Genomic DNA, 19,379 nt, shown 5'->3' with positions numbered 1-19,379 from the left:
ACACGGAAACACCCTAAGTGTCTGCTGATGGATGAATGGTGTATTTCTAAAAGCACTGCTGTTGGTCCTTCTAAATCTTAGATCCACCACTTTTGGAACTCTTACCCTTTGAGAGAGTCACAGGATTCTCAAGGCACTTGGCTCCTGCTTCTTCTGACTTACAGCTTACAAAGGGAGAGATACTCCAATATCACAAAGGCATAATTGTTTCTATTAAAAATAACCATGTTTTGGGGAATGGGCTTAAAGGAGAGATGTGAGGTCAGAAACAGCCAACAAAGGGAAGCAGGAAAGAAAGGTACCTAAAATAATAGACCTAAAGAGTAGCACTGGTAGCCTTAGAAGTTGCCAGGAACCAGCTCTTTTGGTGGAGTCACTGTCATTCGTTAATATGTAATCATCTCTACTGTGCAGAAGAGAGTGGAGACTGCTAGACCAACAGAGAGGTGTGAACCATAGAGCATACGCAGAGGAAAGACCAGGGAGTTGAGAATTCTTGATAAGAAACCATAATAGACATTGACCATGGATTCCAGGCTGTGTCAGAAAGCAAACCAGGAATGACGATTAGATTAGAGCAGTTGAGATCTTGGCGCCTTGAGGCAGCTGAAGAACAAACAGATTTAGTGAGCGGGGAGAAGAGGAATGCAAGCATGTGGGTACCAGGTGGGATTTCTTAAAAGGAGCAGTTTCAGGCAATGGCAAGGTCTGGGCTGTGACCACAGAAGCAGAATTGGCAGCATGCAGTTCACCCACTGTCTTCTTCAGGGAGCCTTGCAAATAAGACAGGGTTCTGTTAAGGACATTGTTTAGATTCCAAATTAAAAGTGCCTTATAGCCACCAAGTATTAAGAGTGTTATTGTGAAGGGATGTGGGGAGATGGCTTCAGGTCACATGCTTGATGGTCACCTGGCACCTTCCCTGAAGCACTTAAACCTGAATACAAACAACTACTGACCTATATTATCTCAGGAGGTGTTCTATTTAAGAATAATTTCTACCATTATGCCATGAAGAAACTAAAATCACTGTCTCAATTCAAAATGTCATTCTGCTGCTGACACCCAATTCTTACAACCCTTGGTTATTTTTCAATCTTGGATGAAATGCCTGTCAAGATCTCCGTTGGCCTATTGCAAGATGATTTCCCATTGGTTGTTGGTTGATTTGTTTTTTCAGTCAACCAGAGGTTTGGCTGTGGGATTTAGCTGAAAACCCAGGGACTGCTTTAGAGAAGTGAAGATAAGAAGTAGGAACTGAAGTCCCAAGCACATGGCTGTGAAAGGCAGCAAAGTGAAGAGTTAAGATCACTGGCTCAGTAGTCAGATCTGGCATCAAACTCGATCTCCACCTGCCAGTTGAGCAGAAGAATCCCATTCTCAGTGTTGTCTAATAATGTCTACTTTGCTGACTTTTTTTACAAAGATTAGACAAGATCAATTATGTAAAGCACTAAACACAGTTCATTAAACTGTAACATTAGCATTAAAAAAATAAAATAAAATAACCATGTTTTATTAGAGCAATCTTTTCACAGTGCATTCTTGGGAGACAAAAACCTTAACCATCACACCTTGCAACCTGGAGATTTTACGTATTGGAAGAGACACCTCTAGAAGAACTCTCTTCAACCTTGCTGGAAGGGCTCCTATCAGGTACTGCTAACCAACCCTTATGCCACCAGAATCCAAGGAACAGACTCTTGGATTCATGTGACGCACCTAAAGAAAGTACAGAACCCTGACTGGACCTGCACATCATCTGGTGACTTGAAAGTAAAGATTTCCCAGAACTGACGTAGATGACATCTGATGAGACAGCTTTCCCAGGATATCCAGGCCAGGACTGTTGGAAGTTTGTCATCAAACTTTTAAGGATGACATAACACTTCAGATGATCACAAATATCTAGGATCTTGATAACATATGAACTTTAGATAAAAAAACACCTGCGAGTACTCCCTCCCACCCTCCTTGTTACTCGCATGTGACCTCAATAGGTTTCCAATCTGTGCGCTTTTCCTCTGATGTGAGACACTACACTCAGGAAAGGTCCTTCCTGGCACTGAGGGACAAAAAGCTGCTGAAACTAGAAAACCTGACTCTTGATCAATGATGCTTTCAGAGAAAGGTCTTGATCAAAAGGGGGAAAGTAAAATAAATTAATAGAAATCTCAATTAAATAGAGTTGGAGACAAGAAGGGGGAACTTTCATGCCCTGTAACAACAGCAGAGTCCAACAGGAAGAAGAAGGATTCCTCTTCTTTCCTGGCAAGGATTCAGCCAATGAAAAGCCATGGACTTTTGGTTTACTATAGCTCTCCCAACTTCGTTTTCCCCTCTATGAAAGTGTTCTCTTCTCCTTGCTGTGCAGGGACTTGCATGTGGCTCACCATGGTTGTAAACCTCAAAGTGCAATCCTCTGGTGACCCCCAATAAACCCATCTTTGTTGGAGAAATATCTGGCAGTCCATTTGTTTTAGGGCAAACAATGAATAAAGAAAATATGGCACATATGTGCAATGGATTATTATTCACCCATAAAAAACAAGGAAATCCTGTCATTTGCAACAACATGGATGAACCTGGAAGGCATTACACTATGTGAAACAGGGAAGACAGGGAAAGACAAATATTTTATGGTATCACTCACATGTGGAATCTAAAAAAGACCAAAAAAAAGTCAAACTCTGAGAGTAGACTGGTGGTTGCCAGGGTCTGGGGACTGGGGGTAATGACGTGATGTTCTTTAAAGGGTACAAACTTTTAGTTATAAGATGAAAGTCTGAGGAAGCAATGTATAGCATAGTGACTATACTTAATAATACTGCATTATATACTTGACATTCGCTAAAAGTGTAGCCCTTAAGTGTTCTCACACACACACAAGGTAACTCTGTGAGGTGCTGGATGTGTTAATTCACTTGGTTGTGGTGATCACTTTACGACATATATGTATATCAAATCATTGTATTGTATACTTTACATATACACATATTTATTTGGCAAAAATGAAAACTATGAAAGAGAATACGGGGAAATACTTTTATGATTTTGATGTGAAGTGTTTCTAAGCACACAAATTAACACAGAAAACACAGCAAGTGTACAGTTGTGATTGTATACAAATTTTAAACTTCTATAAAGCAATGACCATTAATAAACTATATACTGATATCCTAGAATAAACTATGTTATACACATAACAGACAAAAGATTATTGTCTATAATATAAAAAGACATCACAAATCAATTTTCAAATGGTCAAAAAGAAACACAAATAGCCAACAGACATATGGAAAGATGTAAAACTTCACTGGCAAAGACTTGTAAGGTGAGTTACTTTTTAAAAAACTATCAGGGCTTCCCTGGTGGCGCAGTGGTTGAGAGTCTGCCTGCCAATGCAGGGGACACGGGTTCGAGCCCTGGTCTGGGAAGATCCCACATGCCGCGGAGCAACTAGGCCCGTGAGCCACAATTACTGAGCCTGCGCGTCTGGAGCCTGTGCTCTGCAACAAGAGAGGCTGCGATGGTGAGAGGCCCGCGCACCGCGATGAGTAGTGGCCCCCACTTGCCGCAACTGGAGAGAGCCCTCGCACAGAAACGAAGACCCAACACAGCCATAAATAAATAAACAAAAAAAACAAAACAAACAAAAAAAACCTATCAGTTAGAAAATGTTAAAAGTTTAATAACAGTGGTGTTCATGGAGATGCAGAGAAATGGACACTCTCACCATGATAAGTTCTCAGTATCCATCAAATTATAAAAATTCATACCTTATGGTCTAGCAGTCCCATATCAAATACTTCAAATATTAAATATTCTAAATACTGAAATAAGTGTCCAAATGAATGTGTACAAGGATGTTAATTACTCATAGCACTGGTTGTTATGACAAAAAGATAAATATAATCTAAATGTCCACTGATGTGGGAATGGCTAATTACATGATAGTCACTCGTGATGCTGAACAATAAAACCTGGAGACTTTGTAGTACAAAGTATGAGGAAGATCTAGGCAGATGCCCAAGACACGCTGTTACATAAAAGTTACAGAATAATACCATTTAAACAGTACATTGGGTTTTCAGAAATGTTTTCTGGAATGATACATACAAAGCCACTTACAATCAGCACAAATTGAGGAGTACATGTAAGAGAGGCGAACATTTCCTCTTTTCTTGATATACTATTTTTTCTGATTGTATTACTATAAGCATATAGTTGACTCCTGAACAACATGGAGGTGAGGGGCGCAGTTGAAAGTCCGAGTGTAAATTATAGTTGGCCCTCCATATACTTGGTCCCTCCGTATCCCGGGATTCAAACAACCACAGATCTAGTAATAGTGTAGTATTTATTCTTGGAAAAAAATCTGCAAATAAGTGGACCCATGCAGTTCAAATCCATGTTGTTCAACAGTCAACTGTATTATTTTTGTGATTTAAAGGCCACTCTGCCCATAGCCATCACTTTCAGGAATGTAATCGCCAAGAAAGACCTCCTAACTTTGAGCTAAGTATCTTCCTTCCACCAATTGGCTCCCTCAAGTCTGTCATCTTCCACCTTATACTCTCTCAAATGTTTGAAGACAGCTGCCATGTACCTCTCAACCTTCTATTATCCAATTAAATATCCCAGGTCTCTTCATGCATTCCTTAAGTGAACAGTTTTCAGGGCTCTAAAAACATTCTTTTTAGAATGTCAAGACATGTTCCCCCGGGCTCCATCTGACCAGAACAAAGTAGAGTGGATCTACTAACCTTCTTGATTTGGAAACAGTTTCAACAAACAAGATGTTACCATTTCAACCATAAGATTCTAATTAGCTCTTCTGGCTACCATACAAAACTGTTTACTGAAAATATAAGCATGGGGTACAGGGTTCATGGAAACTCTCTATTCTATCTTCAGAATTTTTCTGTAAATCTAAAACTGTCCTAAAATAAATTTTATTAAAAATAATCCATCTAATGAACATATCTACAAATATTAAATGTAATCTGAGGTAAAATTTTCCTCAGAAGGAAGTTTTCTTCACAATTCTCATGTCCTATAGCAATGTGTGATTTGAGTTATATTTTGCTCATATTTGTTTATCCCATAATTCTAGTGACTAATAAAACCACAAAGAAATGCAATAAAACAAGCAGTTTTAACAATAATGTAGGAAAAGTTATTTCATGAATATTCAGAAAAACAAGTATGCTTTCTCTGAAAGTTTAAAAAAAAAAAAAGAATAGCCAAAATAAAACTAGCTTACTTCTGTTTACTGACTTTAAATTGTAGTGGTATATCAAAATTAAACTAAATCAATTTAAACTTTGAGTTAATTCACAAATATAAATCCTTCAAAACAAGTCCAAATGCATAAAAGAGAGACAGCCATAAGAATAATACATTCAGTCTTTTTTTTTTTAAGAAGACATCTAAGTTTGGTTCATGTTTCCTTTTGTAATCATAATGCTGAAGTTTATTGTATATTCATTTGGAAAACTGATATTACAGTAAGTTATTTAATAACTGAATATAGTATGGTTTAAAAACAACTATGAAATAATTACCTCAGATAAGTGTTTGCAGATAAGACACATAAAATATCACGAAAAGCCTGTGAATAAAATCAAATCGATGAAATTTCTAAGGAATTAAGTGACGTTTAAAATGGCCTGATTCATTAACAAAAATACCCCCACTAGAAAGAAGTATTTTTATTGTTAAAATGAGTCCTCAGAAACAGTTTAGTTCCAGCTCTACCTCAGGCAAATAATTTCTTGAAGTTGTAACCTCCTTTTCTATTTAAAAAGAAAAAGTATTGGAGCAAATCTTTCAGCTCTAAAATTCTAAGCTTTTTATATGTGGATAACTTCTTAACAGTGTTTAAGTTTATATTTTACTGGGAGGCAGGTGGGTTGTAGGTGGGGGATTGGTTTCCACAAAGGAGGCAGCTTCCTCCAGGTACTTTCAGAGACTATTTTATCTTGACCTTCTAAGCGAATTAGGAATTTCTCTCTATCTACACAGTCTATATGCCTGCTTCACTCAAACTCCTGATTATTATAAAATTAGCTATGGCGTATCTGCTTGCCTGATCTACCTCAGCCTGAAGTGACTGCTACAGAAGGCTTAAGAGCACTTATCAAAATGGGACTTCCCTGGTGGTCCAGTGGTTAAGACTCTGCGTGGCTCAGCCAAAAAAAAAAATAATAATAAAGTGTACCAGATGATGATGAGAGAGGGAGGAGTGAAGGCAAAAAAAGTGGAAGCTAACTTTGGCCAAAGAAGCTTTAGCAGCAATTACACACAACTTAAGAAATTTACGGGGAACTTAAAATTTTGCACTCTGCATGATATGTGGCTTGTAACTCACAGATAAACATTGAAAAAAATACGTAACAAAATTTCTACTCTAACGTTAAATTAAATCTAAGTTCAGAATTTTTAACTTCTCTCATTGATTCAAGGGCATCCTGCATGGACGAATGTTTCAAGTAATGAAAATGAGATTATCAGTCTTTTTGGCAAGCAAAAGCCTATTCAAAGGTATAGGTAATAGAATATAGGCATTTATAGGAGTCTAAGATTCAATAGTGTTACAGGAAATCATACTAGACATGCCTTCCTCCTTTCCTTCTCAGAAGTGATTTCACACAAGTGAAAAGTTAAATGAACATCAGAAGTATCCCTGAGGTGGAAAATAAGCCATAACAGGAAAAATAAAGACTGAGGTGTTTATGTGGATGCAGAAAGGAGTTAAGCTTTAATGGCTGCAGGGATGGGGGTGGGTGTGTGTGTGTGTGTGTGTGTGTGTGTGTGTGTATGCACGCATGCGCCTGCTACTGCACGTGCACGGTTTGAGCTGTGGTATGTTTGGGGGCTAGTATTATGTTTATGAGTCTTAGATCTTGTATCTTTATTTTTAAAATAGTTAATAGTAGATCTAGTTATCATTTTCTCCTGTGCTAGATATCTCCCCACGGAACAGTTAATTCTTGCATTAGTCCCCCCCAAGTGGAGCCTTGTAAGAATAACACAAATTGCCATGATGGAATAGAGAAATATGCTAGTGGAGAAAATCTGCAGCTTGAGCTAAGTAGGGCCAAAGCAATGGAAAGCAGCAAACCTGTGTGTAGTTTACCCATTCGTATCTATCCTGACTCTTTGCACGTTGTCCCTGGGGAAGTGGATCAAGGGTGAAACAACACAGATGTACAGGGAGATGCCTTTCTCACTCATAAATTATTCATCTTCTATGTGAAAACAAAGGAATGAGAAATGTGGGAACTGGAACTACATAGGGAAGATAGGCAATTTGACTTTAAATTTAGAACACTGGCTTCAACAGAACCACACTTCGTATGACAGTAGAGAAATCATGTTACTGTTATCTGCTTAAAAGCATAAAATACATACTGACTTAAGGCAGGACAACTTTTAAACAATAAAAATAAAGATGGTTCAAAATTGCTAAAAACTGAGGATCCACTGTCTTTAACCAGACTTTCGGATAAACTACTCCCAGACCAAGAAAATCTTCCAGTGGTATTTTAAACATTATTTCTTCTACTGTGATAACATTTTGTTTTTTTGTGAAAACAGTGAACAGTAGAGAATGATATTTTAATGGCTATACAAATTTCTCCTATTCATGTCTCAAAATGGATCAAGACTTTTTTGAATGTGCTTTATATTTGAAAGATACCAAAGTGGTCATTGTACTTTTCTTTTTTAGTACCTATAACAATTGCAATTATTTAATCATTTGGGAAATTATTTGCTGAATGTTCCCCCTGGCTCAGACTGTGAGTTTCAAGATAGGGCTGGGCTTGTCTTATTTATCTCAGTGTACCTACTTTGTTAACGTAGTTCTTAGAACATAGTGGGTAACTGACAAATTTCTTTCGAAAGAATAAGTAAAAATATCTTTTCTAATGTGGCTTTCAGAAAAAAACCCACATAATACTAGATAAAGAAAAATCTGAATAAAAAAAGTTTTTTAGGGAGGGAAGAGTTCATCCTAAAAGTAAGACAGAATTCTGAGCTATCAGCATTAATCTAAGTCCTTGTCTTGAACCCAAAAGCAAGTGAAAAAATTTTTAAATACCTTTTTAAAGATAAAATAAGTAATCACCATAACGATTGGAAGCAACAATGTCTCTGTGTATCTCAGTGGTGTCTGAAATATAGCAAATTATTCAAAATAATTATTTATTAAATTTTACATTAAATGAATGAAAATGTATGTCAAATTGAGTGTCACAATAAGATTTTGTAAAGGTAAAAGATACCTTTGTCATTAACAGACTATATATTTATTGAGTTTCATGTTCTAATACAAGAATCAAAATTATAAAATAGTTACACAAATATATCAAATAGTTTTAACGATAAAAACTATTAAAATTAGCTATGGATATTATTTTTTCCTTTCTTTTGGTTTTATCTTTTCTTTATTTCTATTATATAATAGTAAGTTTAAAATGTGTGTTTACTGATCCCTGGGCCCTAGATTATCATTTCCTGGGCTGCAAATTCTATTATTTTCATTTGTGAAACTATAGAACTAACAATGAAGTTACACTAAGTAATTACTGTAAGTATGAGTAAGTACTAAAATAATAGCAGCAGCTAAATAGTTCTCGTGAATCGTGATAGAGAGTGATTTACCATGTAACAAAATTATATATTTCTTGAAGGCAGGAATCAAGTCATTTTACTCTTCATAGTCCGACTACAAACTGCCTCACAGATAATTAGTGGTCAATAATTGTTTCTGAATAAATGTATGACTGATTGGATAGATAAGAGAATAATAGATGATTAGTAGTATATCTTTCTTGGCAATGTCTTATTTTAAAAGTTTGTAATATTTGGGATGTTAAGTGAAAAAAACTGAATTTTTAAAAAACAAAAACAAGAATTTGGGTTTATATTTCCTGAGTGGTCTCATACCTCCAACTGACCTAGATTATTAAAAGTAAGTGAACTGTAGTAACAGTAATTGACTATGGGTCATACAGTATATTATGCACTCGCCCTGGTAGGGGCCATTGTTTACTGATTTTACACATAAACCAGGTGAGGAAGGCCATATAATTAGCAAAAGTTACCATAAAAAAATGATACAGTAAGTAAATTGGGTGTTTCTGAATAAAATTTTTGAGTTTCCGATTAAAGGGAAAACTTAAGAGCAAGAACCCATCATACCTGTAGAAGAGAAAAAAGGAAACATTCATACCGCTTTTTCCATGAAGTCAAATTCAGGAGCACAGGTGTAAATTAAAGTATCAAAATCTGTATATCTTAAGATTCTGGCTGCAATAAGGTCACTCAGGCGAATCTGGAAGAAAATAAAAACAAATTAAAATTACACAAATAATTATAGTTAATAATAATTGGTTTGATGTAATAGTAACAAATTCTACAGAGAAGATAAATCCAAGGTACATGGATGCCTCTCCAAAAAAACAAAAAATACAGTGAACCACATTATGTGCTGAATTATGAAGAAAATTGAAAACAAACAGAAATAGCAAGAGAAATGAAAAGGAAAAAGAAGTTTAGAAAAAGCAAGCAGAGAAGGTGATAATGTAAAGAATGAGCTAAAATCAACATCTGCTGGGCACAAACCACCATGCAGTTGATCATGAGATTTTATAATCAGATCATTTATCAAGAAAAAAACAATTTCAGTTAACTCCTTTCACCACACATTGTAAATCATGAACAAATTTTCCATGCACTGTCATTTTCACAAAGTCTCATACATTGAGCACAATTTTTGGTGCTTCTTGAATTTTTCAGACATACATTCAAGCCATTAACTATGAGAGCTATTCTTCAAGAGAATTACAACAACTATACATACTACTTTGATTTAGTTACTCGATCTCAAAGGACTTTAACATAAACACCACCAACCAAATCCAATGTAGAACTATTTTCTACCGATTATTTATTACCTACTTCGGTGAGACAATTATTTTTACACTGCATTCTTAGAAGGCCAGATAAAGAAAAATATTTGGCATGCAAAACATTAACTCAAACTACTTTACAAGGACATAAATTATTATATATCAACTTTGATGATTATCTATGGTTTTCATTTATTCATGATTCCCCTTATCTACCAGTACCAAGGATAATTTACAGTTAACTTTATTTTTCTAATTTAGAATAGGCCTGGTGACTAATTATAATTTAACCAAGCCACTTTAGTTTCAAGTCTTTCTCACAGCTGTCACACAGAAGTCACTTAAGAATACCAAGGGGTGTGTGTGTGTGTGTGTGTGTGTGTGTGTGTGTGTTTTAGGATTTGTAAAGAGTTGGGTGACAATGTGGAGCAAGGCAAGAAAGAAAATAACAGACCAACTTAATAAATAACTTAGGAGGCCTAAATAAAGTTTACCATAAAATGTATACCCCCTACAGAATAAAAATTTAAGAACAACAAATAAACCTAGTAAACCACTCTGCAGATCTAACAATAAATGGCAAATAAATCCTTACATTTTGAAATTTTATTTAACATGAACATGTATGCAGGCTCAATTCTCCTGGATAGTGACAGCACTTGACATTTTAAGAGAGTAACCACTATCTATAATCCCTTGTTAAAGTTGAAGCAATTTCAGCATTAGACAGAGTCCTAATTGGAGAGTACTATATAAGGTAAATTTCAGAGTAGATTATTGTATGATACACTCATCTATCCTCATATCCAAACAGAAAGTGCTGAAAAGTCAAAAGTTAAAATCATGCATTGTTTTCTATTCCCAAAACAAACTAGTTAATAGGAACTTTTGCTTTGAAAAGGGCCATTATTTGAGGTATTAGCCTTAAAACAGACAGAAACAACATGCATGAGGGATGTGGTCCATATATTTTCTAGAAGTTGAAAAGACAGAGAATTTTTATCATTCTCTTTATACAAGAAGAACTTTAAAAATATCAAATCACATCTTAATTTTAGTCTATAATTATAAATAAAACTATATTGAATAAATAAAATTAAAAAAAACTATATTGAAATCTTGAGTTCTATATTGCAAAGCTGAGTACAGACTGTTCATATGTTAACATTTACAATGAATTAATAACTTATTAAACAAACAATTTGTATTTTAACCAAAATATAAACAACTACTTAACGTATTTTTTTCCTAGAATGCTAAGTCACCATTCATTGATATACTTTCTTCTTAGTGGGTTGAAAAGATCTGCAGGGTATTAGTACTGACTCTGCCAATAACTAGTTTGGGACCTTGAAGAAGGCACTTAACCTCTATAAAATGAAGAGGTTTCATTTAAAAATAGATGGTTTCAAAGTCTTCATCCAACTAAATATTTATAGAAATTCTAATGTTTTAACTAGAAAGTACTTACATGGTCTGAAACACCTAAAATTTTAGATGTCAGAAATTTCAAAATGATTGTCCCACAAAACCAAGCACTACCTTGAATTATCTAGAAAATAAACAAAATAGATAGAAGTCAGAAGACCAAAAGGTCCTTCTTCCTGGAAATTAAACCTCCTATTAATAAGGCTTAAGTGAAAGGGAAACACAAACTCAAAAAAAAATTTTTTTTAAATATGGTAATGAAAACTACATATTAGAAACTAAGGGATGCATGTAAATCAATGATCAGAAGAAAATTCATGGCCTCATAAACTTTTATCAATAAAAATGAAAGTAAATAAATGAAAAGCTTGACTCAAATATCTAGATAAAGAACAACAAAATAAAACACGTGAAAAGAAATATTCAAGGGAAGAATAGTCTATTATATTTAGACTTATGTGCATCCATTTTGTTGTCCTTTACTTCTTCTGGATGTTCTAACATTCCTTCTCTCATCATTTACTTCCTGTTTCAAGGACTTTTATTAATCATTATTTAAGGGTTGTTCTGCTAGCAACAAATTCTTAGTTTTCCTTCATCTGAGAATATGTTTTACTTTCCCCTTCATTCCTAAAAGACACTTTCACTGGATATATAACTTGCGGTTGACAATTCTTTACAGCATTTACAAATGTTGTGCCACCTCCTTCTGGCTCCCATAGTTTCAGATGAGAAGTCTGCTGTAAATTCGAATCAGTTTTGCCCTAAAGGTAATGCATCATTTCCCTCTGTCTGCTTTCAAGACTTTCTTTGCCTTTAGTTTGCAGAAGTTGAATTATGACGTGTCTTGGCATGGATTTTGTTGGCTTTATCCTGCTTGAGATTAACTCAGTTTCTTGACTCTGTAGAGTTACGTCTTTTACCAAATTTGGAAAGTTCTCAGCCATTACTTCTTTTTTTTTTTAACATCTTTATTGGAGTATAATTGCGTTACAATGGTATGTTAGTTTCTGCTTTATAACAAAGTGAATCAGTTATACATATACATATGTCCCCATATCTCTTCCCTCTTGCGTCTCCCTCCCTCCCACCCTCCCTATCCCACCCCTCTAGGTGGTCACAAAGCACCGAGCTGATCTCCCTGTGCTATGCGGCTGCTTCCCACTAGCTATCTATTTTATGCCATTACTTCTTCAAATACTTTTTCAGGCCCACTCTCTTTTTCCTCTCCTGTGGAACTTCCATGATACAAATATTAAATCTTCTGTTATTGTCCCACACTTCCCTAAGCCTCTATCATTTTTTTCCAGTTACTTTTCCTCTGTTGTTTAGATTGGGTAATTTCTATTGTTCTATCTTCAAGTACACTAATTGCTTTCTTTGTTATATTCATTCTTCTATGAAGCTCATTCACTGTTTTTTATTTCAGTTACAGTATTTTTCAAGTTATTCTTTTTTTTAAAAAATTCCCAAGTTATTCCTTTTTTAAAAAAAAAAATTTCTATTTCTTTGGTGATATTTTGTTTGCTTCTAGAGTACTTATAATTGCTCACTGAAGTATTTTTATGATGACTGGTTTAAAATTCTTGCCAAATAATCCCAACATCTTACTCATCTGAGTGTTAACATCTCTTTATTGCCTTTTCTCATTCAAGTTGTAATTTTCCTTATCCTTATTACATGATAAGTGGTTTTACACATATTTTTTAAAAAATTTAAATTTCAAAAATATTAGATTTATTCAGATACTATGCATTTTTTTCTCCCTAATATATATGGCATATTTTCAAAAATATGGTTTTTGTTTGTTGCCAAAGAGTAGAAATGCAATTAACTTTTGAATATTAATCTTATATCTAGCCATGTTATTGAATTTTTATAATTTCTAATAATTATTTTGTTTTATATGTAAATAATGATATAATAAATTTTGATTTTTCTTTCCATTTCTTTTCTAATCCTGTTATTTACTTTCTTGCTTTTACATGTTTGAACCTTTAATAAAATGTGAAAAAACATATTTATCTTGATCTTCATAAATGGAATACTCCAAATATCTCTCCTGCAAAACCAATGACTGCTGAAGAATTTTATTGGGTTAAGTAAGCTCCCTGCTACTTCTTCTGTGCTAAGAGTTTTTATCATAAATGGGTGTTTAATTTTATGAAATTTATTTTCTGCATCTAATGAGATGATCATAAAGTATTTTTCTCCTTTAATTTGCTAGTGTGATAATTTACATTTATAAATTTTACAGAAACATCTTTGCACTCCTGGGATGAACCCAATTTGACAAGAATGGATTATCCCTTTTTTTTACAAAAACAGGTGTTTTTGTAAGAAAAAGTGTTATTTCACAAAATAGCTTTGCTATTTCTTTCTGATGGTCTTCCATAAAAAAGACATAAGAAAAAAGACATAAAAAAGACATAAAAAGCCAGAATGTCTTCTGCGTTGTTCAGATGACTACCATGACTAATTTCTCCCTTTTGCAAGAGATTGATGGTATTAATTATATCAGTTTTAAAACATAAATATAAGCTGAACATTCATTATATCTTAACTGTTCTCTCCTTAGATTTTTGTTTCTTTGAAATTCTTGACTTGAAAGCATTTTATTCTTTGCAGTCTAAAATTGAAAATATTTAAGACAATAAATTTTCCTCTGAACACAACTTTGGCAGAATTCCCTAAACATCCACAGATACTGCTCTATTTGTTGTCATTTTTCAGTAATTTGTAATTAAAATTTTGACTTCCTTTTGAGTTAAATTATTAAATAAAAATCTTTAAATTTTCTGTTGATTTCTTGGTTTAATCTTTAAAAAAACAAGCTTTGCCAATTTTTCTGAAGTAAAAAAAAATCAAATATTAGAAGGGTCATATTCAATAACAAGTGTATTTTCACCATAGGGGATGGGAGAATGCTTCCAGCAATAAGAAACTGGCAACTCATTCCATTTTGTTTGTTTGTATTCTGAGTCGCTATCTACCCTCTTATCATTTCCAGTTTTACTGTACCAATATAAAATATGTAATCATAGAGTTCTTCAATATGGTAGATTTTATTTTTTAGTAGGAGTACATTAAAGACCTAGAGAAAAAGAATGTCATCTGTCTGATATTATGAGAATTAGTCATTGCAGTGCCTACTTAATAAGGTACTTATTTTACTTTGTAACATAACATACAAATATAGAGGTAATATGGGTCATCCATTTGTACATTTGCAAAGAAGTCAAACAAAGATCAGGTAGTGGCTGAGTTGAAATAAAAAGGGACTGGGAGATTGTAGGGAAAATGTTAAAAGGACAAAAATAATAAGAGTCTAAAGTTGGAAGCCAAAGGAAAGATAGATGATGGATAAATGTAGAGAAAAGAAAAAGGGAAAGTGGGGACAGAACTACAGACTGAGTTATTTTGAAGAGAAGGTTAGTAAACCTAAAGAAAGAAACTCAAAGCAAATAGAAAAAAAATTAAAAGCAAGGTAGTAGGGTATAGCAGAAGGAAAAGTAAAGAAGAAAGGCCTGAGGGTAGTGCTGAAATAAATGAACTAACTTCTTGAAAATGACTTGTAGATGTCACTAAGGAGTGTTTCCCACCTTATGTAAGTAGCTATTCATAATATTTACTAACTATAAATCATTCATTTTTAAAGCATATTATCTGTACTCAGTTTATAGAAATAAAAAAGGATTTGAAGAAATTGTGTTAAAAATGTTGAAGCTTACCCAAAAGTGGAGTCCAGATGCACCCAATCTTTGAATTTTATTTCTCTTTAAAATTATCACCTAAAATGCATATGACATAAAATAACACAATTAAATTAAATTAACTTTTTTTAAATTACATTTCAAAAATTACACATTTCAAAAATTACACAGCCACCTCCTTCCATCTTGGCTATAACCAGCCATTTTCCTTCTTAATTGTTGATTTTTCTGAATTTGGACATGGAAAATTTCTTTGGGGTGAAAGCCAAATGCTTTGTGTACCAAAAAGTTGACCCTAGAATCAAGTTAATTCCTCACTGAGTTACTTGGGACGTTTTATGCAGGGCATCTCCTCTGAGGAGAGAGATGGTGTGTGGAAGGTATGTCCATGCAAGCGTACATGTAAGTTACCCAGCAAAATTAGTGGTCTAAATTAACATGAAAATCCTTCCTCTCCAAACTCCCAAATATTTTAAAATGTTTAAAAAATATATATCTAACTGAATTTATATAAAAGAAAAGGAACTTTCCAAGTTCCAGAGAAAAGAAGGTGATTTTAAAAAAGTAAAACATTAATTAGGAGAGTTTTTAAGGAGTTGGCAGTTTTTAAGGAGGTCTGTAGAACAGGGTTACAACTATGGGCTTGTATTAAAAGGGAGGGCAGCAGAAGAAGACTTGGGACTATGAAAGGTAAGAAACTGGAATTAAGACTCATGCATACAGCTGGGGTCCTCAAAAACTATACCCTTGGTGCTATCGACTGAATGTGTACGTCCCTCCACCGATCCTGTGTTGAAACCCTAAGCCCCAATGTGACATATTTAGAGGTGGAAACTTTGTGAGGTAATTAGATCATGAAGGTGGGAACCTCATAAATGGGATTAGTGCCTTTCTAAGGACAGACATGAGAGAGATGATCCCTCTCTCCATCATGGGAGGATACAATGAAGATATCTGTCTGCAAATCAAGAAGAGAGTCCTCATCAAAAACTAAATCAGCTGACACCTTGATCTCGGACTTCCCAGCATCTAGAACTGTAAGAAATAGATTTCTGTGTAAGCCACCCATTCTGGTATTTTTGTTATAGCAGCTTGAACTGACAAAGACATGCAGGGACTAGGAATACTCCTCCTATTATCTCTACAAGTTGGTAAGGTATTTGTTTATTCCCAAGTTTGTGTTGGAAAAACAAAAGGCTCCAATGAAAAACAAACCTTAGGCCTGTGTATTACTAAGATCTGGAGGAGAATTTTGCATCATCTAATTGGCCCAAGATGAGCCAGGATTCCTGAACTTCCAACAATAGGAAAATATAAATGTACCAGATTACACAATGCAAAATTGTTTGTAAATGCAAAATACAAGAAATAAACAAAATGCCCAGACTTAGGAGAGTGGTTGAATTATCTATGGAATATGCAGAAGGGAATACTTACTATGAAATTATAAGAAAGAATGAAGATCTCCGTGAACTGATATGTAGTGATATCTAGGAAAGGTTGCTAAGTGATACCCAGAATAGGTTGATAAATCAAAATGCAAAAGACTATAGTATGCTACCTTTTATGTAAGTAGGAGGAGGGATAATAAAATATACATGTAATATTTTTTAGTGCAAAAAAGAAAAAAAAAACAACTAAATGGGTAAACCAGAAAACCAATGAGATATCTCACTTATAAGAAATAGGTAGGACCAAGGTAAAAAGAAAGGTGGACAGAATGGGGTGGAAGGAATGAGAGGGAGTGACATTTTCTGAGTATAAGATTTGTATATTTCTTATTGTTAGAAACATGGTAATATTTCACTACAAAAATAAATTAATTAAAATCAATCAGGATGGAACTCCTGCTTCTGGTCAAATTGGTATAACAGGAAACACATTTACTTTCTCATCTGAAACAACTAAGCACTAGCAAAATAGATTATAAGAGACTACTATGAAAAATTAGATGCCAACAAATTATATAGCAAGAAAAAAATGGATTCATTCCTAGATGCATATAATCTACCAAGACAGAATCATGAAGAAACAAAAACTCTGAACACATCTATGACTAGTAAGGATATTGAATCAGTAATCAAAAATCTCTCAACAAAGAAAAACCAGGACCAGTTGGCTTCACTGGTGAATTCTACCAAACATTTATAGAAGAATTAATGTCAGTCCTTCTCAAACTCTTCCAAAAAATTAAAGAGAAAGAAACAATTCCAAACATATTTCATGAAGCCAGCATGACTCTGATATCAAAGCCAGACAAGGACACTACAAGAAAACTAAACCATAGACAAATATCCCAGGTGAACACAGATGCAAAAATTCTCATTAAAATACTATCAAACTAAATTTAACATCACATTAAATGAATCATACACCATGATCAAGTGATATTTATCTTTGCCATGCTAGGATGGTTCAACATATGTAAATCAATTAATGTGATACACTATGTTAACAGAATAAGGGATAAAAATCACACGATCATTTCAATCAATGCAGAAAAGAATTTGACAAAATTTGACATCCTTTCATGATAAAAACTCTCAACAAACTAAAAATAAAGGGAAAGTATCTCAATATAATAAAGGCTATATCTGAATACACTCAGTGGTGAAAAACTGAACGCTTTTCCTCTAAGATCAGGAACAAGGCAAGGATGTCAACTCCCACCATTTCTATCCAATACAGTACTGAAGTCCTAGTTAGAGCAATTAAGCAAGAAAAAGAAATAAAAGGTATAAAAATTGAGAAGGAAAATGTAAAATTATCTCTGTTCACAGATGGCATAATCTTCTATGTAGAAAACACTAAAGATTCTACATACACACACACACACACACATAAACTGTTAGAATAAACAAGTTCTGCAAAGTAGCAGGATACAAACTCAACAAAGAAACTATGTTGCATTTCTATACACTAACAATGAACTATCTAAAAAGGAAATTAAGAAAACAATCCCACTTACAATAGCCTCAAAAAGAATAAAATATTAAGAATAAACATAACCAAAGAGGTGAAAGACTTATACACTGAATACATTGCTGAAAGAAATTAAAGAAGACACAAATGAAAAGACAGTATTTGTCTTTCTCTGTCTGACTTATGTCACATAATTATGCCCTCAAGTTCTATCCATGCTGTCACAGATGGTAGGAAAACCTTTAGCTACCATTTCCAGGGCCCTTCATTTGTGTGAGCCAGACTGAGATCTAATATTATATTCCTTTCATCTGAAGGACCTCCTTTAACATAAAAGTCATAAAGTCTTTATTTTGCCTGCATTTTTGAAAGATATGTTTGCTGGATATAGAATTATAGATAGTATTTTAAAATATTTTAAAGATGCTGCTTGACTGTTTTGTTGCTTGCACTTTTTTCTTATGAAAAATCTGACATCCTTACTCTTTGTTCTTCTGTATTTAACATGTCTTAATTCTCTTGCTACTCCCAAGATTTTTTCTTTATTGCTGATCTTGAACAATTTGATAATATGCTTACTCTAGCTCTATGATTTTTGTATTTGAGATTCACTGATATTCTTCATCTCTGAGATTATAATTTTCAGCAAATTTGGAAAATTTTTGGTCATTATTTCTTCAAATATTTTTCTACTTCCTCCCAACTCCCCTCATTTAGAAATGTACTGTACTTTTCCTATATGAACTGTGAACTGTAAAGGAGGGATTGGAATATCATCATTTTGCAATCCCTACTGAATTAATGGATCTGGTACTAAGCGCTGATCATAAAAAGAGAGGCACCAGATAATATGTGCCTCCTGACTGAAGAACAGTACTATATACTTGCCGAAGGAATTAAATCTGAACATGTCCAGGTATTAGACCCAAGTATTAATATAAATACAGAAGACAAAAGAAGATGTAAAGCGGCACCATGAGGATTCAGGAGTAAAATCTAGACCACAGGACCCTTCACATGTTCAGTGACCCAGGTAAAAAAAAAATATCCCGGGGAAAAAAACAGGGAGACATATTGGAAACCTATAGATAAAAATAGAAACTTAAGTGATGAAACTATAAAGAAAAGCCTGGAGTGATCACCATAGTCATGATAGTCACTACTGTTTTAGAGCAGCTCAAGGGAGTTATGATTGAGGCAGGTTACATGGAAGGCTTCTAGAATGGTTAGAAAAGTTCTGGTTTTGACTTGATGGTAGTTTAAGGATGTTTGCCAAATAACAGTCCACTAATCAGTACTTATCAGTACTAGTCAGAACTAAGTACATAAAACATTGGTTTTATGAGGTTTTCTACGTCTGTGCTATATTTTAAAATAAAAAATGTTTTCATAAAAA

The 19,379-nt window shown here is 34.0% G+C and overlaps 1 protein-coding gene across 1 annotated transcript in view; it reads right to left on the bottom strand.

The window, feature by feature from the left end:
- DPY19L2 (dpy-19 like 2) overlaps positions 1-19,379 on the bottom strand; it is an 83,781-nt gene that overhangs the window by 24,036 nt on the left and 40,366 nt on the right. Inside the window, exons 12-16 of the mRNA XM_059932705.1 lie at positions 15,080-15,139; positions 11,392-11,472; positions 9,242-9,343; positions 8,108-8,179; positions 5,568-5,614 (exon numbers count right to left, since the gene is read on the bottom strand). Coding sequence (XP_059788688.1) covers positions 5,568-5,614; positions 8,108-8,179; positions 9,242-9,343; positions 11,392-11,472; positions 15,080-15,139 — 362 coding nt within the window. The remainder of the gene's footprint in view (positions 1-5,567; positions 5,615-8,107; positions 8,180-9,241; positions 9,344-11,391; positions 11,473-15,079; positions 15,140-19,379) is intronic.

Source organism: Balaenoptera ricei, chromosome 9, assembly GCF_028023285.1.
Source record: "Balaenoptera ricei isolate mBalRic1 chromosome 9, mBalRic1.hap2, whole genome shotgun sequence".
In the NCBI taxonomy this organism is placed as follows: Eukaryota; Metazoa; Chordata; class Mammalia; order Artiodactyla; family Balaenopteridae; genus Balaenoptera; species Balaenoptera ricei.
This window is presented reverse-complemented; position numbering and strand designations above follow the sequence as displayed.